Source organism: Cladophialophora immunda (assembly GCF_000835495.1).
Source record: "Cladophialophora immunda strain CBS 83496 unplaced genomic scaffold supercont1.2, whole genome shotgun sequence".
NCBI lineage: Eukaryota > Fungi > Ascomycota > Eurotiomycetes > Chaetothyriales > Herpotrichiellaceae > Cladophialophora > Cladophialophora immunda.
The window spans coordinates 2,536,291-2,556,879 of NW_015622542.1; the positions used below are offsets into that span (position 1 = coordinate 2,536,291).

Below are 20,589 nucleotides of genomic sequence, written 5' to 3' on the forward strand. Positions count from 1 at the left end.
ACCGCAAACAACCGAGCAGAAGTGAGGGGCTCGTTGCTGGTGCTGTTGCTTGCTGGCATTTCGTCCCCCGATTATTCTCACTGCCACCACTGCTAGTTCACTTCAGTCCCGCTCTCTGCCAATAGCTGTTGCGCCTCAAGACTGACGGCTTGCTGCGTTTGCCTGCGGTTCCTCCTCACACACTGCCCGTTCGACCCCAATCCCGACTGCGGCCCATTGGAAGTGTAGGATCAACCCGACTTGGCTTGATATCCTCTCCCCCTCCTCCCCTGCCACGACCGCTAGCACAGTCACCAATACGACCTCCCACACCTGAAGTACTGTGTGAGCGTGGTCAGCGTCAACGGAGTCATGAGCTGGTCATGGGCATAACGGCTGGATCGCTTGTTCACAATAAGGCACACCTACGCTAATTGACACCACACCAAAAGGGGGGTGCCCGCTCTTGGAGTTTGAGGCTCATTGGACGTGTCATGCTGTGACTCTTAACCTCTGTGCGCCCGTGAGAACGGGTCAGCGGTCCGTAAACGCGTGGTTTCGACGTGCCTAATGGTGACAAGGTATCCATCTTAAAGAAAGAGAGTATCTATGTCTACGTCCGCAACATCGCTCAACCCTTCACTGCTTGCAATTCTCCTCGTCGTCCAAGGCCGAACCGGCTCGGGCGCTGAAATTGTCTTCCACTACCCTCCAGACCCTCTGTCAGCGGAGCGACCTTCCTATGCTTCGGAATCCACAGAAGACGACGACGCAGAAAGCTCGAGCAGTGATTCGGAAGAGTCGTCTTCTGAGGAGGACTTTAACTTGTTCACGAGACGGTTTGGGAACGCGGTGACGGCAACGCAGAACCAAGAAACCCAATCACAGCATTCTGATGACGAGGACAGCAATTATCTGAGCAAGAGGGGGACACAGGACAACTCGCAGTGGAAGCCCTCATGGGAGCCCCTGCTTGGCCTCGGAGAAGATGGTCTGGTCAGCTTGCTAGCTCCAGGACGATCCTGGCACAAACGGAGGTTTGAGCTGGGCATTAACGACCTGACCTTTCTGGGCCGACCAGTCTATGCTCGTGAGGATGGATTCTGGCGAAAACCGAAGGTGAGAAGGTCAAAGGAAGTCGAAGATGAGGGCCTCTCCTCGGAGGTTACGATCAGTGACAGTGCCCCGGATGATGAGGCCAATGGCGACGCAGCTGCGCCAACTGACCACAACAGCAAGAAGAATTCCCCTCCAAAGGAACGTGCAAAGAGCCAGTTGACCATGTTTCATGTTGTGTTTGTCATGGATCCTCCACCGTTGGAGCATACAGCTCGGCTCAAGGAGATGTACGATCATGTCGTGAAGAAGCTCTCCAAGGTGTTAAAATGGGCTCAGTCACACCATGATTACGTTTGGGAACAGTCGGAGCTGCTGCAGTCCATCAGGTCGACACATTTTCACCAACGGTCGTCTACAAAGGTGCTCTATACCGAAATGAAACAGCGTTCGGCTTTGGCTGCTGCCATTGCCAAAGTGTTCGATAACATCTCTGCCTCCAAAATAGCTGCAATCACTCTCAGTCCCAAACTGTCCGTGTCTCTCCAGATTCCTCCTATTACGTCGACGTCTTATCTTCCTTCCCTGTCTGAACCACCACTGCAACCAGGATTATGGCTCACTACGGCCACGGATCCCATATCTACCGCTTCAGATCTGGACGCAACTTCCTCTACAGGTCCATTGCAGCTATCCAAGAACTTCACACTCCTGCTCAAAGCCAGCCCCCAGAAGATTCTCAAAGATATCCAAGCTGCGGGAGGGTCATTAGCAATGCCATTGACCAACTTCATCGGATATTTGAAGCCGACCAAATCCTTCTACAAGATATCGCTTGCTTCCCACATTGCCTTGGGTGACATCCAACATCTGGCTCGTCATCTTGTGTATTGGCGCAGGGCGATAGCAATTCCACCTCTGCATCAGCGCGATACATACATCGTCTCTCCAAACGCCAATATGAGCAGGCTGGTGTCGGCTTGCAAGACATACGAGGCGACATTTCCTATGATGCCGTCTCTGCCAAAAATGTTGAACGCTTTGGGCGGAACTCCTGCACCGTATGGTACTCTCATCCCCAGCAGAGACCATAAGGAAGAGTACTACCGAGTGCTTGCCTGGCTCATGCGCGACGGCTGGGTCACACAGCTGCGTACATTTGCGTTTGTTCGAGTGGATCCGGAAGTGAAGAAAGCAGTCCGGGAAAAGGAGCGCGAAGAGTCCAAAGGCTCCAAAACTCCCATTGTCGAGCGAGAAGCAAGCGACCGCGACCGCGATGCGGCGAGGAGTTTTGGGAGCGGCACGCCAAACACCCCCGCAAGCGGAGCACTTTCGTCTTTCAAACAGCGTCCCAGCATGACAAGTCGGCCATCCAGCGACGGGCGACAATCCATATCCACCGACCGCACCAGCGTGCGCGGTAGCGGGCACCAATTCAAGCACAATCCAAAAGCCGCCAGTCTGATCATCTCCCCTCAGCGCGCCTCGCCCGAAGAGTCTCGATGGCTCGATTACATTGCATCCACCATCAGCTCTTCCCGCAGCCCGTCCCGGGCAGACTTGTCCCCCTCGCTGGCTTCATCGTATTCCGAGGCCGAAACCGCAGAGCTGCGTCACTACTGGCCCGTGTTTGTGAAATATTTCAGCGGGTCGGAACCTCTCGAGAGGATCCCCGTCAGGGAAGGGCTGAAGAGGAAGGTCGTATGGGACATGCTGGAGAAGGTGGGTTTGGATTTCGAGGGCAGTGTGGAGGACGAGAAGGGGGAGAATAAGAGGGTGCTAGTTACCATTCGACATTGGTAGGGTCGTTTTCGACCGGGGTCACTTTCGTTGTGACAATGGAATGAGGAGCGGGAAACGGGCAGAGGACCACATGCTCGTATTCAAGCGAGACAGAAATGTCCCTGTGAGGGAGTGGGATCGTGTAATTGCAGGGGATGGAGGAGGTTGACCTCGCCTGCCGAAAGTTCCATCCTTCTGTCGACGTTGATATCTATCTTCGCATGGTGTAATAAGTCTAGATCTAGCTCTAGCTCTAATTCTATGTCGGGTATCTGTCTAGCATCTATGCCCCATCCCCGTCGAAACACCACTGCATTTACCGCTCTCGAGAGACAAAAAACAGCCTTGTTGAAGGGAAAGCATTCGCAGAAGAGGCTAAACGCCAGAGAGAGGGGAAAAAACCATCGCGGCCGGGAAAACCACAGCATTTTGTACGCGACAACAGAGTCCTAAAAGCACAAAAGGACGAGAAATTCCACGCCTCTCAAAACTCCCCAGCAAACACTGCGGATTTTCTCGTATGGGGGATGTTACAGCTTGGACGTCCTCGCCGACCCATTGGTCCTACTAGTTGACACCTGCGCCGGTGCCGGTGCTGCTGCTGCAGCAGCAGCAGTGGGGGCATCGCTCTTCTTCGGGGCGCTGCGGTAGCCGGCCTGGCGGTTCTCGCGGTTGAGCACGGCGCCGGAGACGGGGTCGCGGCGGAGGCCCAGCTCGAGCAGCTTGGCGAAGACGGCGGCGAAGTCGGCGAAGAAGAGGTCCTTGTCGTCGGCGTAGCGGTCGACCCAGACGCGGAAGCGCGTGTCCTCGAGCAGGGCCATGTCCGAGGGGAGCATCATCAGCCCTTCTTCTTCCTCTTCCACCTCCTCTGCGGCGTGGTCATCGCCGTCGTGATCCTCCTCCTCCTCCACGTAGACGTACTGCACCAGGCCGTTCCGCAGGGTCTTCCTCTTCCAGTCGTGCATGCGCAGCAGCTTGAAGTACGTGTTGCTGAAGCGCGTGGGGTTGTTGACCCATTTGCCCTCGAAGCCCGAGCGGTCGGCGTGGCAGCGGCCCAGGGTGTGTGCGCCGCTGAGGCAGACGATCTCGCGGTCGGTGAAGCCCATGCGGTAGAAGACGGCGCGCAGGTGGTCGGCGCCCTGGGCCCCGTCCGGCAGGCGGCCGCGCGGCGGCACCTGGGCGTCGTCGGCGAAGTCGGTGCGGCCGCCCATCCAGGCGATCTCGGGCCCGCCCATCGCGCGGATGGCCACCGCGCCGGCCAGCGTCCACAGGTCCGCGTACGTGATCCAGGGGAACTGCCGCTTCACGGGCTCCAGAAAGGCCCGCGCGTGCTGCAGCCCCGCGTTGGCCGGGTCGCCGCCCTCCTTCTCGTAGCGCATGCCCGCGCCGTTGGAGCCCCCCGTGTCGGTCTGCGCGCAGTATGTCCCCGCGCTGTGCCACGCGAGGCGCACCAGGACGGGGCCGGCGCTGCCGTCGTCATAGCCCGGTTGGTCAAGGAGGGAGACGATGGCTTGTTTGACTTGGGCGAGTTGGTTGGCCGAGGGGGATGGGGGGTGAGGCTCCTGATGGGTGTCAGGTCTCCCGGACGATGGCGCAGGGGTTGTTGACATATTGATTTTTCGCAGATCAACTGGATTAGATGTATCGGATCAAGCAGCTAGTGTCAGCTGCTCTCAAGGAGAGTGTGGCGGGAGAAGAAAACTGGAGGAAAGCTGAAGAAACCTCTTAAGCAGTAACGATGCTTTCGCCTTGACAGTGGAAGTCCGAGAGAATGAAATACAACCACAACGAGAAAGGGCAATAAAAGGACACAACAGCTGGTGGCGAGGAATGAAACGGGATTTGAAGGAAACGAGCAGAAAGGGAGGACTGAGCAAAAGGATACGGACCACTGCAAGCACCAACATCTGCCTCGGTATCCCACCTTCTGTCATGCTTCCATGAATGATGATATCTGACACGAGGAAGGCCCCTAGTAGTCAGTGGGTCTGAACAATAGGCGCCTCGACAAGAGCACATGGCAGAAGAGCAGAAAAAAAGAGAGATTGAGATAGGTTGCTACTGGCAGGCGGAAGGCTGAGAAGCCGATAAGGAAAAAAGTGGGCAAGGCTGCCGCTTGCGTGATATGGCCAATCGTGGTAATAATAGCGCTCGCTCCGTAGCAATAACCGTCGCCGGCCATCGGAGGTCGGCAAAATCTCGCATCGCTGATCGTGGATCAAAGCATCATGATTAGCCTGAAGAAAATGGGGCCAAGGGCCATGCTGTGTCATGCGTGCCCATTGCCCAAGAATTCGGCAGCCGAGGTCCCCCGTCGATCCAAAATCTCTCTGCTAAATGCCTGGTGGCGCACCGTGCTCAGCCCAGTGAGCCATATGGCTCTGACGTATCGATCGAACAAGTATACCGTCGCCCATCCCAGTGGTGGTTGATAATGTTGATGCTGCTGCTGAAAAGCCCAACGCCGATGCGCCTGTTGCATTGCCCGCCCGAAAGAAGCATCCATACTCCCGCAAACTTCATCAAGATGCTCGAGCCATGTTTGCGACTTGGTCCTCCGGAATATCTTCCCGGTCCAGAATATCTGGATTGTGTTTGAACTCCTCGCTGTCCAGCACAGGACTGATATTTCTCACGTCCCTCTCCACGACCGTCACGCCTTTTGGCAGTTTCTTCAAGTTTGAGGCATCCACAGTCATACACCGCGTAAGATATCGCAGCATTGCCGTAACAGCTCTGATCCTCTCTTCCTGGGAGCCGCTCGGAGTGTTTCCCAGCGCCTTTGTCAGCATCGCAGGAATATATGTTGGTTGCACGGCGGGTGCTTCAACTGACCCGTCCACATTTAGGCCCTGTACCAACCTCTCTCGCACTTCATCTGAGATACGCTCCGTAAAGGCAAAGTAGAAGACATCCGCATTCTCTGGATCTGATGTGTTGCCCAGACAGAACAGTCGCATCAGGGCACGATCTGCTTGGTTTTCGATCTTGAATTGTCGCGAATAGCCAGCTTTGTGGAGCAAATCCAGCTTGCGTATCAGGATGATATCGTAGCCATGTCTGACATCCATCTTGGCCTGAATTATGCCGTGCGCAACGTCATATACGTTGTTGTACGACTGGAAGATCGGCTCAATCATCTTCTTGGCACATGTCCAGTCTTCGTGTCCTGAGGCTCCCGCAAGGTCCAGGATCTGTTCCATAAATCGCATCTCAAACGCTCGATCTTGACCTCGCATTTCAACAAGTCCTGCGAGCGAAGCCGGTGCGTTCTCGGCCTGAGCGAGCTGCCCAAAATTGAAGTCTGAACCCAGTCTGATTCCTTGGAGGAGATAACCCTTGTCTTGTTCGCTCAGACGATCCAGTGCGGGGACCATTCCGGCGTCGACTGCATGGTAGAGAATCATGTCATGGTTAACTTTGGAGATATCATTCCCGACTAGTGTAGCGTAATCTTTCGCAAGAGTGGGATCTTTGCCCAGATCGTTGATGACCATCGAGATTATGAGCGCGTAGGTGTCGTCGGCAGATCTGAGGCCCTTTTCGAAGAGACCGCGGAGCCAGTTGAAGGATTCGCGTTTCAACACAATGGGCGGCGGGCTCTGTGTGCCTACAAAAGTCGCGTAGTCATCATGGTGAAGCCAACGGAGAGCCAACACACCAACAAGCGTGCGATTGATCTCGGCATAATCTTGCCCGTATAATGATTCGGAAATCGAAGGTCCTTCCGGACGAGGTGCCTTCGGGTTGCAGAGAAACGTGGCCCTCTTAAGCCGTTCGAGTTCCCACGGGAACTCAGATTTTATCAGTTGGAGGAGCTTCATGTCCGGCATCTGCCAGAATGTGCCATCTTTGATGGTTTGTTCCAGGAATCCATCCCTTCCTGGCAATTCAGTTTGCATTTCGTCCTGTCGATCAGGATGGGTGCTAGATTTTTCTTGGCGGTGTGTTAGAGGTGCGTCTCGAATAGGGGAATCAGTCTTCAACTGCGAGGCTGAAGCCGGTCTTCGGTCAGATGGTCGGAACATACGAGTACATGCTGTGAGAATCCGGGTGAGTAGAGTGCGGTGTTCCTGGCTGCCGTCCTCGGCGCCGTCATCCATTGTCACACTTGTGAGTTCGTCCTTTCGCGAGGGAGGTCACAAAGAGACAGCCTCTCATGGCGGACTCAGCGTATCCAGGCGGCTTTATCTGCTCACAAGGAACTGTGGACGAGCAGGGAAGGTCTCGTGGAGAAAGAGCTGCCTTGGATTGAGTGGCCTGGCCGGAGAATCAAGCCGGGGTAGCCCAGGCTCTTTGGTAGATGGACTATCTGAAGCAACAGAGTCCGAAAGTGGTATGGAAGGGACCGTAATGCTCACTTCCTCGTTTGCGCGCGTCGTGAGAGCGGCTGTGCTGACTTCAGGGATTAAGGGACTATAGCACGGATTGTGGCTGAAACGGCCGCTGGATCTTATCGGCGGCCGGGCCTTTGGAATTACCACCCCACAGGTGGCTGATGCGCATGTCAATGCTATCTCGTACAATTGTCGACTAAGGCATTGGGGAGGCAGAAATGGATCGCGAATGGGTTGAGTCCGGAGGAAGATGGAGGATGAAGGGTGTTGCAGCCTAGATATTAATTGCACAGCCATGAGCTGAACCGACAAGTTGGTTCCAAGTGCCCTGCCACTCACAGAATGTGATCCCTGATTGGGTAGCCTGGTATCCCGGGCTAATCCTAATGCGGTAAAGGCTATGTCTCGCCGACATACGTCACAAGGCTGAAGCCGCGTTGACGGGAGGACTCGAACGATAAAGACAATTGGAGAGACCAGATATGGCGGTTTGTGCTCATAGCCCAAGAGGCTACACCTCTGTTATGTCATAGGACCATCTTCGTACATAACATCTACGTCGCAGGTCACAGCAGTGGAATGGCTACTCGATCCCACCAGACCTTGTGCGTGAGGCTTCTGACAGCCTTGTAGCCTCCCGCTGTAGCTCCAGCTTCTCGTCTGCAGTGAGGTCGCTCTTCGCCTTCGGGACCTTTCCCCAGATTGTGACCAGTAACAAGGCCGCAATACCAGCAGCCACGCCGAACCAAAACGTGTTCTTGTAGCTCTGTCTCAGCCCAGACTCGTCCACCGTGTATGACTGAACAATGTCGGTGAAGCCCAGAAGCAGAGCAAAGCCCAGCTGCAAGACCGAGTTGATAAGTCCCCCCGCCAGCCCCTGTCGCGCCTTGGGCATCTGTGTGGTGATGAAGACGGCGATCAGGTTGTACGAGAGATCAATGCCAACAGTACCCAGAATGCACGCCGGGAAAATCCAAGCCCAATAGTTTCCACCCTCAGGAATTCGAGCCAGAAGCAGCTGAGACCCAATGGCGCCAAGGCATGAAATAATCAAGAGCAGGCGGCCCGACACCAGATGGAGGATGAACCCTTCTATGGTACTCAAGATCACTCCGCCGACCACCGTTGGCGTCCACCACGCGACGACCTGAATAGGGGTGGCGCCCATGATATTCTGGAAGTACAAGGTTCCGTAAAGTAAAAGGACGCCGAAGTTTCCATAGAGGAATAGCATCGCGATAACGAGTTGTACCATGCACGGGACGGTAAAGATATCACCCGGTAAGAGTGGGACTCGTGCTTTCCAGCCTTCCACATATACGGCGATCAGAAGCAGTATCAATCCAAGGCAAAACAGGGTCGGAATGTAAGGAGTCTGCCACCGCCGTTGAGCATGTGCGGATTCGGTGATTGCGAAGACGACAAGGACCAACCCCGGCACTATCGTCATGGTACCCAGCCAATCCATGGGAATCTTGTTCTTCCGCCGTTCTTTCCAATCATTGGGAATAGATAGCATCGACGTCGTGGCGGTGATGGCGGTAAGGATGGCTCCAATCCAGAAGAACCAGCCCCAGGCCAGGAATTGACCGACGATTCCAGCACAGAATATCCCCACAAAGAACCCGACAACAGCAAAGGTGCCGTACAATGCGAAGGCCAGGTTCTTGCGCGGCCCAGGTCTGTAGGCGCTCCCCATCAACATAACCCCAGTGGGCAGGTAAGCGGCGGCTCCAAGACCTTGCAGTGCTCGGCAGAAGTCCAGCATGAGAGGAGAAGTACTGAAGCCACAGACAATGCTCCAGATTAGAAGCCATACCAAACCGGCGACATAGACAGGGTAGCCCCCGAACATGTCGCCGAGCCTGCCGAAAACCAGGAGCATGCTCGCAATGACCAGGGAGAACGCCGTGGCTGGCCACACGCTGGATGACTGAGGAATGCCGAGTTCTTCGATGAGTGTCGGGAGCAGGACATTGAATCCCGAAACAAAATACTCCGTTATAATCTGGGACATTATTATGCTGAACACGAAGGCCATTTCAGACCACATGGACCCGAATGCAGGGGGTCGTTCACGTCCGAGTCTCTCGATCCGTGCATCCATCGATTCTTCAACATCAGGTTGGGCGTGAATCTTTGGGGCCAGCGAAAGCTCCATGGTTTCGGATTCGGGGCTGGGATTGTTGCTCGTCTTTCTATCGACATTCGGAAAGCTCATCACTTCCATGCCGGGAAGGAAATCCAGGTACAAATATCAAGGAGCGAAGGATCGATGTGAGCAAGAGAGCACAATGAGCACATGGTCCGGTATATAATGGATGTTCTTGCCAGCTCCATTTCAAACCACAGCTTCATCTATACGCGCATATCAATAGAACCTGATAAATGCCAGCGGAGCAGAAAAGACCGGGGTAGGGACGGGTAAGCAAGCACGGTCGAAGAAGTGAATATACCCCCGGCCGCAAGCGAGATGACACAATCCAGCAGTAAGATCTAGAATGGAGGAAGATGCTCTCATCGCCGTAACAGTATCCATTGCTGTCGAAACACGGCTGAAGCATAGAGCATATAATGCCCCGGGGAGCCCATGTGGTAAGGGAAAGTCGAGGAAAGTCGCCATTTGAAATCCGTTGAAAGATGTAATCGACTTTGGCAAGTCGCCGTCGTCCGGTTGTCTCCGTCATGTCCGCCATGTCCGATCCGCGATTGACTACGCAACAAATGTGGCACCGTCTGGGGATTGAAATGCATTTGCTACCAAGGGCATATCACTGTCTTCCACCTGGATTTTCTCGTGAGCTACCAAATTACCAACCAGACCCATCTCCACGCTCGTCTCTCCCAAATAACTCCCGACGGAGCTTCTAGTCTTTTCCCTCCGGATTTAAGTATCTATACTCAAACAACAACCGGCTCGGGCTTGTCTAGTTTCGCCTCTCCCCCCTTTTCCTCTTCTGTCGTGGGGATAGGTGCAGTTACTGGGGCTGCAGTCGTCGCAGTCGTTGTTCCCGCTTGACCGGCTTCGGCCACTCTCTGGCGATGAAGAGCCATTCCGAAAACCGTCAAGGTAACGCAAAAGAGAATGCTGACAACAGGACATTAGCCAGTCTCCATGATCTCGGCAGTTTAGGACAGGGTAACTCACAACTCCAGACCGCCGAGCCCAGCAGCAGTTCCTGCGAGGGCCACGCCTGCTCGTCTGCTGCTGGAAGCTCTCTTGACAATGCTCCTTGGGATAAGTCCCATGTCCGAAGGCCTGAACGGAGCGTGCCAGAAGCCGTAACTTGGTCCGTGGCCATACCAGAAACGATGGTAGAAGCTCGTCCACCTTGCTAACAGGGCAAAGCTGACCAGCCAAAACAGGGTACCACAGACCTCGAGAGCGAGAATGGCCCAGCGGTTGTAGAGTGCTGGCTTGCGAGAAAGGGCCACGAAATAGTATGCGAAGACGATCAACGTTGCTGATGCCTTGAGCCATGTCAGCTTTCGCCCTCTGCAGTAAGAAGTGATGGGCCGGCTTACAGTGAACAACGCAATACCAAAGGCAGGAAACCCGCCCCAAATGCCGGTGCTTGCGGCAGTAAAAGCCAGCACCAGAATCGCGATCACCGCTCTCGCGCAGCCAATTGCGTTTGACCACCGTGGCATCGGCACGACGGACGGGTGAACGTGAGAAGCGTTGGACATTCTGAGGGATGTCGAGGTCGAAAACCGTGAAACTGGCTGAATTGGTGCCTCTTCAGCGCTTCGGTCAACCATCTGCTTGAGCAATCACTCCAAGGACAGGATCAATGGATAACTACGAGAAGAAAGTCAAGGCTTCGAGGGGACGCAGGTAGAGGTCTAGCACCACGCCTTTATTACCTTCTGAGGGCTTGTGACCTGGGCAGTGGTGGCTGCAAGCGTTCGCCCGACAACGTACAAAGAATGAAGACTTGCAATCGGCGCTGTCGAAGAGCCTCGCCCAGCATGGACCATGTTCAATGCTTTCTGATTGGGTCCGGCGACGAAGAATGCGCTTGGGCGTTTGAACACAGTTCGTGGATGGGGGACGAGAAGACAAAGCCTTTGTCTGCTCGGCCGCGTTCAGTTGATTTCCAGCGGGAGATCAGACAGAAGCCGTTGCATGGTTTGGGCGCATTGTCCCACACAGCGAGACCACAAAAGAACACGCAGGATGGAAACGGTAGCGTAACAACGACGGGATCTTGGGTGCGACATGCTTTTCTACATGGCGAACTCTGTCAAAGCATGTTCAAATGATGATTCGTCTCGAAAATACCAAAGCCAGGCGAGGAGAATGGAGAATCGATGATTGAAGCTGTGACTCTGGATACGTTGGGGATGATGGTCACAGCCCGGCCGGGGTTTATATGCCGTGGCGCAGGGGAGCTTCTTCGTCCACAGTAGTGACATCAGCATTAAACCAGCCTCTCCATCGAGTCCATCACACCACAATTGATCTCCCAGTTTTGGGCATTCTGAATACAGAGTATTTTGTTCATTTCCCCAGCTTCTCACACGGTCTGCGTTTGCTACAGGCATTTCAGGTGGAGGCCCTCTGTATCCCCCATAGAAGAGTATCACGACGAACACCACCCCTCGGCATTAGAGACCTCTTTCGTCCTGACCTTGACACAACGCGCTCTTGAACCATGCTTTCCCAATGTAGCAGACGCTCCCTATCGAGGATTGGTCAAATATCGCGGCAAATCAGCAACCAAACCAGAACAATAGTAGGATACACGAAAACACAGTTTCCGCTGAACACAGGCGCCGAGATCCCAGCTATAGGGTTCGGAACGTGGCAGGTAAGCTCCAGTCTCGCTCCAGCAGACTACACCAGCCCAATCAGAGGCGTCGCGGGCCATTGTGAGTGATTAACCAGCGTCTGACCTGCATAGGACAAAGAAGCACAGGAAGACGCAGTGGCCGAGGCATTGAAGGTGGGCTATCGGCATATCGATACTGCACGGATGTAAGAGACCCATAAGTTAGTTGACCTACTTCTGGAGGCTAAGTCGTCGCAGATATGGCACGGAGCCGGGTGTCGCCAAAGGCATCAAAAAGTCCGGCATTCCTCGCAGTGACATTTTTTTGACGACAAAGCTGTGGAACAACTCGCACCATCCCGACGACGTGGAAAAGGCGTGCGACGCCTCTCTGAAAGACCTTCAGACCGACTATGTCGACCTCTATCTGATGCATTGGCCATCCCCATGGGCGCGCGGCGACAAAATGAGGCCCATGAAAGACAACAAGATTGTCCCTGGTGACACTGACTACGTCGAAACCTACCGTGCCATGGAGAAACTGGTCGCCCAGGGCAAATGCCGCGCCATCGGCGTGAGCAACTTCTCCCTCGCAGAAATGGAAAGGCTGCTGAGAGAAACCTCGATCGTCCCGGCCGCGCATCAAATGGAACTGCATCCGTATCTGGTCCAGGCCGATTTCTCGACATGGCACAAGTCAAAGGGCATCCACATCACGCAATACTCGCCGTTTGGGAATCAGAACGAGATCTACGACAAAGGCAAGAACATGGGCAAACTGATCGACGACCCGGTGCTGAAAGAGATCGGGAGGAAGTACGGCAAGAACGGGGCGCAGGTGGCTCTGGCATGGGGGATAGCGAAGGGTCATTCCGTGATACCCAAGTCCAAGACACCGTCGCGCATCAAGGCGAACTTCGAGGGCGACTTCAAGCTCGAGGCCGAGGACGTCAAGAAGGTCGATGGGCTGGACAAGAAGATGAGGTTCAACGACCCGTCGGAGTCGTTTGGGTGGAACTTCTACGCCGATCTCGACGGAAAGAACAAATAACGGAAAAAAGTCATCCATGGCAGTCCAAGAACGCTGGGAACATGCGGCCGAGAGAGAGTCCGTGTAAGATTGGGAGGATTATGGCTGACAACAAAAGGCTGAGAAGGAAGGGTTTGTTGGTTGCGTGTTCTGCGTGTCTTGTTTGCCACTCGATCGGTCCCTCGCAGGAGGGCAGCAAATCAGAAGCATGGTGTCTGTCATGATTCCAAACAATCTGGCTGTGGAAGGGCTACACAGCCTCGCAGTGGTGCGTACATGGCTAAGCCCAAGTAGAGTAGATTACGAGTGAGAATGATATGGGCCAGTGTCATTTGGGCATTCCGAGCCGCACTGCAGCACATCAGGAGGGAGAGTGGCCTTTGGCTTGCTCTGGGTGGCTCTGGGCTCTGGGCTCTGTAGGGGCTCGCAGCTCTTTGTCATCACCTATTTGATGACGTCTTGCGGGAGCTGAGCACCTGCGGTGTGACCCTTTGCAGCGCCTTCTCCCAACTGTCCTTTTTATGGCATCTGTTCACGCGCCTCCTCCGCCCATGCGACGACCAGCTGAAAATCTGAGCGGGCTTTGTTTCAGGCTTGTTGGGTCAATGGATCTTACAATAAATGTCCTTGCCGTCTGCTCAACCTAAACCTTACCACACCTTGATACAAACTTCTCTTCACTGTGACCAGCCAAACGGGTGATTAATTTCTCCAATCAACCTGCGCTGCGGGTCGCGTGCTCAATTACCACAAATGGCTGCCGCTGCGAGGACGCTCAACAGCTTTACCTCAGGCATAGGCCGTGTCTCCAAGCGGCTTATTGCTTCGTATGTGCTCGACTGGATTCTGATATGGTAAGAACTGGAGGGCCGAGACGCACAATTCAGCACACAAGTTGACTATCTCTCAGGGCGACGGTGGCAGTTGGCGCCGCCTTCTCGCAGATCCACGGAAACAAACATTCGTTCTCCCTCCAAGATCCAAATATTTCCTATCCTTACCACGATGATACTGTCACGGTCCCAGTCCTGATCGTGGTTGCCGTTGTCGCACCAGGGGTGATCACTGCGGCCATCTCCCTGCTTTTTGTCCCCGGCCCGACCGCCCATCGATCAACTCCCAAGGCATTGATCTGGCGCAGAAAGCTCTGGGAGTGGAACGCAGCATGGATGGGTCTTGGTGTCGCCGTGGCAGGTGCGTTCGTCATCACTGAGGGACTGAAAGATCTCGCTGGGAAACCCCGACCCTTTCTGCTCGCCGTGTGCGACCCGGACTTGAGTCCTGAAGCCATCCGCAGACACCAAGTAGGTGGACTGGGGACATCCATAGACTCGGCTACGCCGATTGTCGTCGATTGGCATATCTGTCGCACCACCGACCAGAGCAAATTGCGCGATGCATTCGCGAGCTGGCCGTCGGGGCATTCGAGCTTCAGCTGGGCGGGCTTGTTCTATCTCACTTTGTTCATCTGCTCCAAATTCGCAGTTCAGATCCCTTTCTTGTCGCCAAGCTCGGAAAGTGGACGACAGACGTCCGCGTTTGACGAGGAGGAGGATCAGCTTGGGAAGGAATCAATGATTACCACCTCTTCTCACCAGCGGCACCACCCTCCTCGAAACCAAGCGGCAGCTCCTCCCATATATCTGCTGATTATTGCATTCATTCCCATCGCAGTCGCCATGTTCATCTCAGTGTCGCGGTATTTCGACGATCACCACGCCGGGTTCGACATCATTTCGGGCTCGGTCCTCGGCATTTTCACCGCCTGGTTGGGGTTTCGATGGTATCATCTACCGATACAGGGAGGAAGCGGGTGGGCCTGGGGAGCAAGGAGTCGTGATCGAGCCTTCTGGCTGGGCTTAGGCCGTGCGGGATACGTGGGCGATGAAGGCTGGGAGGCTGCGAACTTGACAGCGCACAATCGAGGTCTAGAAGCTGGTCAACAGGTCACAGCGGCTGGTCTACCTGATCAGCAGGATGCAACAGAGACAGTTGTGGCAAACAGAGTTTAGGGAAACTAGGATGAAGACTGAATCACAATTGCTTTCGCACTAGAGGAGCATCTTTAATGAAATCGCAGCTGGGGCATTCCCAAACACGCATTTGACAAAGTTTGGCACGATCGAGGAACATTCCGAGGGCGAGAGCCGTCAGCTGCTTTGGAAGACTTAAGCCGTCTCAAGCACAAGGCCGAGCTGAACAATGTGAAGAGGTCTTCAAGGACTGTCGGATGAGAGAGGTTGAGAGTTTCGGGCAGTTGAGGACGTGAACGCGTCAGAAAGTCAAACCGAAAGTTGGTGCTGAGTGGATGCACACTCGGAATCTTCGTATTTCAATATGGCACTGCGATGATTTCATCACCAAGACGTCAGCGCAGTTTATGCTTTCAACACGTATTACAAAGAGCCTTTAGCTATTCCGTGAATGCCTTGGGAGCAATGGAAGGGTTTCTACAACAATTCCTCCGAATAACTTCATCAACGAACACCCCTGCCACTCTTCCGAAGACTCAAAAGACCATCCACAAATAATCGGCCCAATGTCTGCCTCGTCAGACCGCGATCACAAACCGTCGTTGCCCAAGTTCGAGCCATTGCCGCCGACCAATTTCCTCAATAGACTGATCAATCGCATCCTCGCTCCGCTCTTCTACCTGGTCTTCACCCTCATCACCAGCATCGTCATCGTACCAATCTATGTCATGATAGACAGCTTCAGGCATGGCCGCAACAAGTCTGGGGGCCAGCGAGGCGCAAGGGACGAATCCACAAAGTACCCGGGCCAAGCAGACAAGACCAACAAGATCTCCAGCTTTCTGCGCGAATATGGACAGAGCTATGGCGGGACGAGGAAGTCCGGGAAGACGTGATGACCAGCTTTGTACAACCGAGAATCACTATCACCGCAGGTGAATAATGAAGGAGCTCAAGTGGCTGATTTGCGAAAGAACGTCAATCCGCCCTTGGCCAAAACACGCGCTTAAGGCATTGGTGTAGGAGGTACATAAATCCAACGCCATTCGTTCCCTCTCGAGCTATTCCTCGTCGTCAACATAAGGAGATATCACAAAGGCGGCAGCGGCCTTCAGAGCTAGGTCTCGGAAGGGCAACCCTGGATGGTGCTGGAACATTACGAGTAGGAGTGGTTGTCTGCTGGACCGCCAGAAGCAGGCTCTGGGGTAGACCTTGCTCGCCTCGACGCTGGCGGCCTTAGGTGGGGGCGAAACAACAAGGGTGTCGCACAGAAGCAGAAAGCTCGGTCAAGCATTCTCGAATATGGACAATGCGACTTTACACCTCGAGGAAGGCAGTGTCTTGAGGTATTCAAATCGTTCTCTCAGAAGCCAATGCGCACCACTCCAGCAACATCAGTCCTGAATCGTCTCATCAAAAACTTACTGAGCTTGCTGTCTGTCTCGACGCATGTGCTGGCCCCTCACACCACCCCAGTGTGCCTCGCCCGCCTCCGCAGATGACCTTGCACCACGACCAGGGCTAGATGCCCACTTGATTCGCAAGGTTCGGGAGGATGCGCCCTGGGGACGAGGCAAACTAGTCGACTAGCCTTCACGCTCGAAAGTCCTGAGCCTCATTTGTGGTCTAAAATCATGCATGGGATGGTTTCAGGCATAGATGCCGTCTTCGCCTCTGCCAACTGTTACCTCAAGTGCTCATTTCTCGCGCTATACAAAGCAACCCCTCTCGACAGAGATAAACCGCTATTCGCGCAATTGTCCCGGCAGCAACAGGGAGTCTCGCTTGATCTTGGTCATGTCCGCCAATGTGCACTACAAGGTCTCCTTCCTCAGTCTGCCGACGTTGTGCTGTCTGGCCAACTAGTGTATAATCATGAGAGCCTGGAAGGCTCGCCAGTCCCTCGAAGCTAGGTATAACATATACATGCCTCACATGAGCCGACGCATAGGTGTCGGACCTTTTTCGCTTCACATCTCTGCTTTTTATTCTCCCCTTACCAAGCACGGTCGACTTATGAGAGCTTTCACATCTGGCCCACTGCTTAGATGGAGAGCCACCAAGGGTATGTGACATTGTCTCAGGAAGGGCCGCCACGGCTCGAACTTCAACAAACCGAAGGTCCACTGTTTGATCTTCCAGACAATAATGGACCAAAAATCTCTTTCTCAGAGAATGAAGGTGAGTTTGTGGAGCATAGTATCTTGGCCTGTGGCCGTCCTGCCGACAAATTGTTAACGTCAACCCTGTTAGCCGAACGAGACTCTGTGAAGGAAGGAAACTCAAAGCGAACTCCCCTCGACAGCTACAGCCTCTTGAAGAACACCGGAAGGGAAACGCACAAGGTATCCAACGCGTGGCGAGCAGGCAATAAAGCTCGGATCCCGCTCCTCAGCCTGTGCTGCCTGCTCATCATGTTTGCAATTCTCGCCGCCATGATCGTAATCCTGCTCGTTTCTGATGGCCAAGATGTGGAATCCTGGGGCGCCGCAACCATGAACATTGGCGGTCATTCCCACTATTGGCAGGTTAGCGTCAGTGCCTGGCTTGCCCTGGCAAACTTCCTCCTCTCAAAGACCCTCGCTGTTATGTTTGCGGAGGCTGTTGCCGTTTCCTGGTGGGTGGACGCCATCCGTGGCCAGACCTTGAAAAGGCTCCATTTCCGATGGGCAGTCGGCAATTCCATACAGACAGTGGCATTGCATTGGAGGCTATGGGGCTGGATATGCGTTGGAAGTCTAGCATTTACCATATTTGCCGGGCTGGAAGGTAAGGATCACCCCCTCTTGTGGGCCGATTATCTTCCCAACGCCCAAAGCAGGCATGCTCGTCCCGGGTGATTAGCTGACGATCAATATAGTGGTACTACAACAAGCCAGTTCTTCAACTACAGTCTTGTCGCTGATCCCTCGAAACATGACCTCAGAGCTTGCTAGCGCTCTTCCTGCTGGGTTTTCCGGCGTCGTCGCAGCAGTTGCACACGACACTTTCGGCGTGGTTTATTTCACGCCACCCTTTATTCAAGTCCTTCAAGACTACAAGATCCAGTCGCCTGTCTCCCTCGACTTGAAAGGGTGTGACTCTACTTCTAACGTCTCCTGCACCACGCGACTGCCCGGAGTGGGCTTCCAATATACCTGCAACGCGACTCGGAGTGCGCTGCTGGATCCACTGTCCACGGATCCATCTGGTTCTGCTCTCCAACCTCCCAACTCGGTTTTTCAGGTGAATGTCACCACTGGGATTGATTGGGAGATTGGCCTCAGCGTCCTCTGGCAGGACGAGAGAGGCTACCAGGGCAAAACCGTCACGAACCGACATTGCACTCTCCTGCCGGCTTTGGTAGAGTATCCGGTCAATGTTACGCAGGGGGTGGCAACTTTACAAGCACCCACGTCTCAGGTAGAATGGACAACTTCTCCCAGCAATCCGGACGATGAAGCTCTTCTGGTCGATAAAGTACTGAACCTGCTTCCTATCCCAGAGCACGACAAGACACTGTACCGCGTCTGGATTGAAGAGAGCGACCCCAATTCCGGGCAACACAGCACGCTGGGAGGTGTCGCGCTCGCATTCTCCAGCCTTTTCGGCTCGAGCATCGTCCTCAAGAGCGACGTCACCAACTTCGGCTCCGACGTGGCGGTGACGGGGTCCTTCGCGGCGCCCTACGCCGTCTTCGAACACGGCACTGGCGACATCGACGCGGCGCTCAACAACACCTACGCATCTCCGATGAACGCCTTGCTCTCGAACATCCGAGACATCATGTTCCGCACCACGGTGGCGATCGCGACGCAGAGGGTGGGCGACTACATGTTCCCGAACTCGTCGGCGCTGGACGTGCAGACGGCGACCGTCCCGGCCCACAACGTCACCGCCCAGGGCGAGTACCGGGTCTACCACACCGTCTACAAGACGAACCGGACCGTCCTCGGCGTCGCGGTCGCGCTGATGCTGGTCGCCATCCTGGCCATCCTGCCCCTCTACGACGGCTACTGGCTGCTCGGCAGGAAGGTCAGCCTGTCGCCCTTCGAGGTCGCCAAGGCGCTGCACTACTCGACCGTCGTGATCGACAAGCGAACCGGCGAGAGACAGCCCTACAGCGTCCTCGACGTGGTCGCAGGGCCGGACCGGGTGCCGCAGTCCGGCTCCAATCTGTCCGCCGACGAACTGGTCAAGGTCCTGGGGGCCAGGAAAGTGCGGTATGGGGAAGTTGGCCCCAATATCCTCGGAGTGGGCTTGATCGAGTATACAGAGCCGCCCAAGGCGGGGAGGCTTTACGACTGAGGGTAATGAAGCGGGCGTCTTGGAGTAACGCATCGGGTGCCATCCTTGCATCATTATCATTGCTTGACTTCCCAGCAGCTATCGCGCGGACCGGTAACAGACTGGTTAGAAGTTTCAGAATATCTACTCTTATCGCAGTACATTAATCGCAAATTGCAGTGTGTACAATCTCTGATCCGCTGCCTACATATCTCGAAGTGGAAATAGTAACAGTAACCATTATTTTGTTTGGCATTTATCCTATACGTTGGATCGTCTCACGCTCAAAAAAAAAAGGTCAATTAATGAGCCGCGCCATTCACCCCATTGGTCTTCGCCCCGTCATAGTCGATGGCAAAGCTGTAGGTCGGGTCGTAGTGCATGTCCCAGTACAGATCCCAGATCTTGGCGGTGAGGGGGCCGACCTTGCCGTCGCGGACGGGCACGCCGTCGAGGGAGGTGATGGGCATGATGCCGCCGGCGGTGGTGCACATGAACATCTCGTCGCAGTGGTAGGCCAGCTCGACGGGGACGAAGTCGAGGCGGACGTCGAGGCCAAGCTTCTGGGCGACGTCGAAGACGCTCTTACGCGTCACGCCCTCGAGGACGCCCCGCGCGGGGGTGTGCAGCACGCCGTCCTTGATCAGGACAATGTTGAAGCCCGAGCCCTCGGTGATGTTGCCGTCGCCGTCGGTCAGGAAGGGGTAGTTGGCGCCGCGGTCGCTGGCCTCGAGCATACCCCTCGTCAGATCCCCCCACTGCAGATTCTTGACCGTTGGGTCCATGCAGCCGGGCGGCGTCCGGCGAACTGTCCGCGCGATGATGGCCTTGCCCGACCCCTCGAGCTGCATCTCGGGCTCCATGACCCAGATGTACGGCAGGATGAAGAGGTACAGGCTGTTCGTCAGGTCTTGGGGCCTCTGCGCGCCGCGCACGCCCTTCAGGCCGCGCGTGACGATCAGCTCGACAAAGGCGTCGCGCATGCCGGACTTGGCGACCATGTCGCACAGGATGCGTTTGATCTCGTCGCGCGGGACCGGCAGCGTCAACCGCATCTTCGCGCAGCTCTTCTCCAGCCGCGACAGGTGGTCGTCGAGGCGGAAGAAGCGCCCGTCCCACACGGACGGCACGTCGTACGTCAGGTCGCTGTGCAGGAAGCCCTGGTCCAGCAATGGGATGCGCGCCTCGTGGATCGGGTACAGCTGGCCTTCGACCCACGCCACGCCCTGGGCGAGCGGGTTGGTCGACTTCTCTAGCACGGCCTTGCGGGCCTCGTAGGCAGCGAAGACTTTGTGCATCGACGTCATTTTGGATGGTGGATATGCTGCTCGCCTTCGCTGTTACTGGGATTTCGGGACGGTTTGTTTTGAGGGCAAAGAGTTCTGATCTCT

The 20,589-nt window shown here is 55.0% G+C and overlaps 10 protein-coding genes across 11 annotated transcripts; 5 read left to right on the top strand and 5 right to left on the bottom strand.

Moving 5' to 3' along the window:
* Nucleotides 1-100: 100 nt before the first annotated feature.
* On the top strand, nucleotides 101-3,108 carry PV07_03174 (uncharacterized protein). Its single transcript, XM_016389847.1, has one exon. It carries the CDS (start codon nucleotides 589-591, stop codon nucleotides 2,836-2,838), a length of 2,250 nt encoding a protein of 749 aa, XP_016251749.1. The 5' UTR covers nucleotides 101-588; the 3' UTR covers nucleotides 2,839-3,108.
* Nucleotides 2,941-4,876, bottom strand: PV07_03175 (uncharacterized protein). Its single transcript, XM_016389848.1, has one exon. The coding sequence runs from the start codon at nucleotides 4,425-4,427 to the stop codon at nucleotides 3,348-3,350; it is 1,080 nt and encodes a 359-aa protein (XP_016251750.1). The 5' UTR covers nucleotides 4,428-4,876; the 3' UTR covers nucleotides 2,941-3,347.
* A 24-nt stretch (nucleotides 4,877-4,900) lies between these two features.
* On the bottom strand, nucleotides 4,901-7,416 carry PV07_03176. Of its 2 annotated transcripts, XM_016389850.1 has the most exons (2): nucleotides 6,848-7,416; nucleotides 4,901-6,754 (listed from the first exon to the last, which is right to left on the bottom strand). In XM_016389850.1, exons 1-2 carry the CDS (start codon nucleotides 6,918-6,920, stop codon nucleotides 5,340-5,342), a joined length of 1,488 nt encoding a protein of 495 aa, XP_016251752.1. In that variant the 5' UTR covers nucleotides 6,921-7,416; the 3' UTR covers nucleotides 4,901-5,339. The 2 variants fall into 2 exon arrangements, with proteins under 2 accessions (XP_016251752.1, XP_016251751.1); XM_016389849.1 differs by having other exon boundaries at nucleotides 4,901-7,416.
* A 172-nt stretch (nucleotides 7,417-7,588) lies between these two features.
* Nucleotides 7,589-9,746, bottom strand: PV07_03177 (uncharacterized protein). The gene has a single exon (XM_016389851.1). The coding sequence runs from the start codon at nucleotides 9,382-9,384 to the stop codon at nucleotides 7,738-7,740; it is 1,647 nt and encodes a 548-aa protein (XP_016251753.1). The 5' UTR covers nucleotides 9,385-9,746; the 3' UTR covers nucleotides 7,589-7,737.
* A 147-nt stretch (nucleotides 9,747-9,893) lies between these two features.
* PV07_03178 (uncharacterized protein) lies at nucleotides 9,894-11,471 on the bottom strand. Its single transcript, XM_016389852.1, has 3 exons — nucleotides 10,680-11,471; nucleotides 10,303-10,625; nucleotides 9,894-10,242 (listed from the first exon to the last, which is right to left on the bottom strand). Exons 1-3 carry the CDS (start codon nucleotides 10,914-10,916, stop codon nucleotides 10,056-10,058), a joined length of 747 nt encoding a protein of 248 aa, XP_016251754.1. The 5' UTR covers nucleotides 10,917-11,471; the 3' UTR covers nucleotides 9,894-10,055.
* PV07_03179 (uncharacterized protein) lies at nucleotides 9,927-13,354 on the top strand. The gene is made up of 4 exons (XM_016389853.1): nucleotides 9,927-10,469; nucleotides 10,521-11,968; nucleotides 12,062-12,135; nucleotides 12,188-13,354. Exons 2-4 carry the CDS (start codon nucleotides 11,813-11,815, stop codon nucleotides 12,978-12,980), a joined length of 1,023 nt encoding a protein of 340 aa, XP_016251755.1. The 5' UTR covers nucleotides 9,927-10,469; nucleotides 10,521-11,812; the 3' UTR covers nucleotides 12,981-13,354.
* Nucleotides 13,355-13,712: 358 nt separating this feature from the next.
* On the top strand, nucleotides 13,713-14,971 carry PV07_03180 (uncharacterized protein; the record flags this gene model as incomplete). The annotated part of the gene is made up of 2 exons (XM_016389854.1): nucleotides 13,713-13,813; nucleotides 13,870-14,971. The coding sequence occupies 2 exons, from the start codon at nucleotides 13,713-13,715 to the stop codon at nucleotides 14,969-14,971; spliced, it is 1,203 nt and encodes a 400-aa protein (XP_016251756.1).
* Nucleotides 14,972-15,498: 527 nt separating this feature from the next.
* Nucleotides 15,499-15,828, top strand: PV07_03181 (uncharacterized protein; the record flags this gene model as incomplete). Its single annotated transcript, XM_016389855.1, has 1 exon — nucleotides 15,499-15,828. The coding sequence occupies one exon, from the start codon at nucleotides 15,499-15,501 to the stop codon at nucleotides 15,826-15,828; it is 330 nt and encodes a 109-aa protein (XP_016251757.1).
* A 1,034-nt stretch (nucleotides 15,829-16,862) lies between these two features.
* PV07_03182 (uncharacterized protein) lies at nucleotides 16,863-19,399 on the top strand. The gene is made up of 3 exons (XM_016389856.1): nucleotides 16,863-17,113; nucleotides 17,186-17,701; nucleotides 17,793-19,399. Exons 1-3 carry the CDS (start codon nucleotides 16,981-16,983, stop codon nucleotides 19,217-19,219), a joined length of 2,076 nt encoding a protein of 691 aa, XP_016251758.1. The 5' UTR covers nucleotides 16,863-16,980; the 3' UTR covers nucleotides 19,220-19,399.
* Nucleotides 19,400-19,500: 101 nt separating this feature from the next.
* On the bottom strand, nucleotides 19,501-20,574 carry PV07_03183 (uncharacterized protein; the record flags this gene model as incomplete). The annotated part of the gene is made up of 1 exon (XM_016389857.1): nucleotides 19,501-20,574. Exon 1 carries the CDS (start codon nucleotides 20,503-20,505, stop codon nucleotides 19,501-19,503), a length of 1,005 nt encoding a protein of 334 aa, XP_016251759.1. The 5' UTR covers nucleotides 20,506-20,574.
* Nucleotides 20,575-20,589: the final 15 nt, after the last annotated feature.

What these genes read in the sequence shown, in the direction of transcription:
- PV07_03179 (XM_016389853.1), top strand. Translation starts at nt 11,813, where the DNA reads ATGCTTTCCCAATGTAGCAGACGCTCCCTATCGAGGATTGGTCAAATA. An exon ending in TAGGGTTCGGAACGTGGCAG is followed by an intron (nt 11,969 to 12,061) that starts GTAAGCTCCAGT and finishes TGACCTGCATAG; the next exon opens with GACAAAGAAGCACAGGAAGA. An exon ending in CATATCGATACTGCACGGAT is followed by an intron (nt 12,136 to 12,187) that starts GTAAGAGACCCA and finishes AAGTCGTCGCAG; the next exon opens with ATATGGCACGGAGCCGGGTG.
- PV07_03177 (XM_016389851.1), bottom strand. Translation starts at nt 9,384, where the DNA reads ATGGAAGTGATGAGCTTTCCGAATGTCGATAGAAAGACGAGCAACAAT.
- PV07_03175 (XM_016389848.1), bottom strand. Translation starts at nt 4,427, where the DNA reads ATGTCAACAACCCCTGCGCCATCGTCCGGGAGACCTGACACCCATCAG.
- PV07_03174 (XM_016389847.1), top strand. Translation starts at nt 589, where the DNA reads ATGTCTACGTCCGCAACATCGCTCAACCCTTCACTGCTTGCAATTCTC.
- PV07_03182 (XM_016389856.1), top strand. Translation starts at nt 16,981, where the DNA reads ATGGAGAGCCACCAAGGGTATGTGACATTGTCTCAGGAAGGGCCGCCA. An exon ending in CTCTTTCTCAGAGAATGAAG is followed by an intron (nt 17,114 to 17,185) that starts GTGAGTTTGTGG and finishes CAACCCTGTTAG; the next exon opens with CCGAACGAGACTCTGTGAAG. An exon ending in CATATTTGCCGGGCTGGAAG is followed by an intron (nt 17,702 to 17,792) that starts GTAAGGATCACC and finishes CGATCAATATAG; the next exon opens with TGGTACTACAACAAGCCAGT.
- PV07_03176 (XM_016389849.1), bottom strand. Translation starts at nt 6,920, where the DNA reads ATGGATGACGGCGCCGAGGACGGCAGCCAGGAACACCGCACTCTACTC.
- PV07_03178 (XM_016389852.1), bottom strand. Translation starts at nt 10,916, where the DNA reads ATGGTTGACCGAAGCGCTGAAGAGGCACCAATTCAGCCAGTTTCACGG. An exon ending in TTGGTATTGCGTTGTTCACT is followed by an intron (nt 10,626 to 10,679) that starts GTAAGCCGGCCC and finishes ACATGGCTCAAG; the next exon opens with GCATCAGCAACGTTGATCGT. An exon ending in GGGCTCGGCGGTCTGGAGTT is followed by an intron (nt 10,243 to 10,302) that starts GTGAGTTACCCT and finishes TCCTGTTGTCAG; the next exon opens with CATTCTCTTTTGCGTTACCT.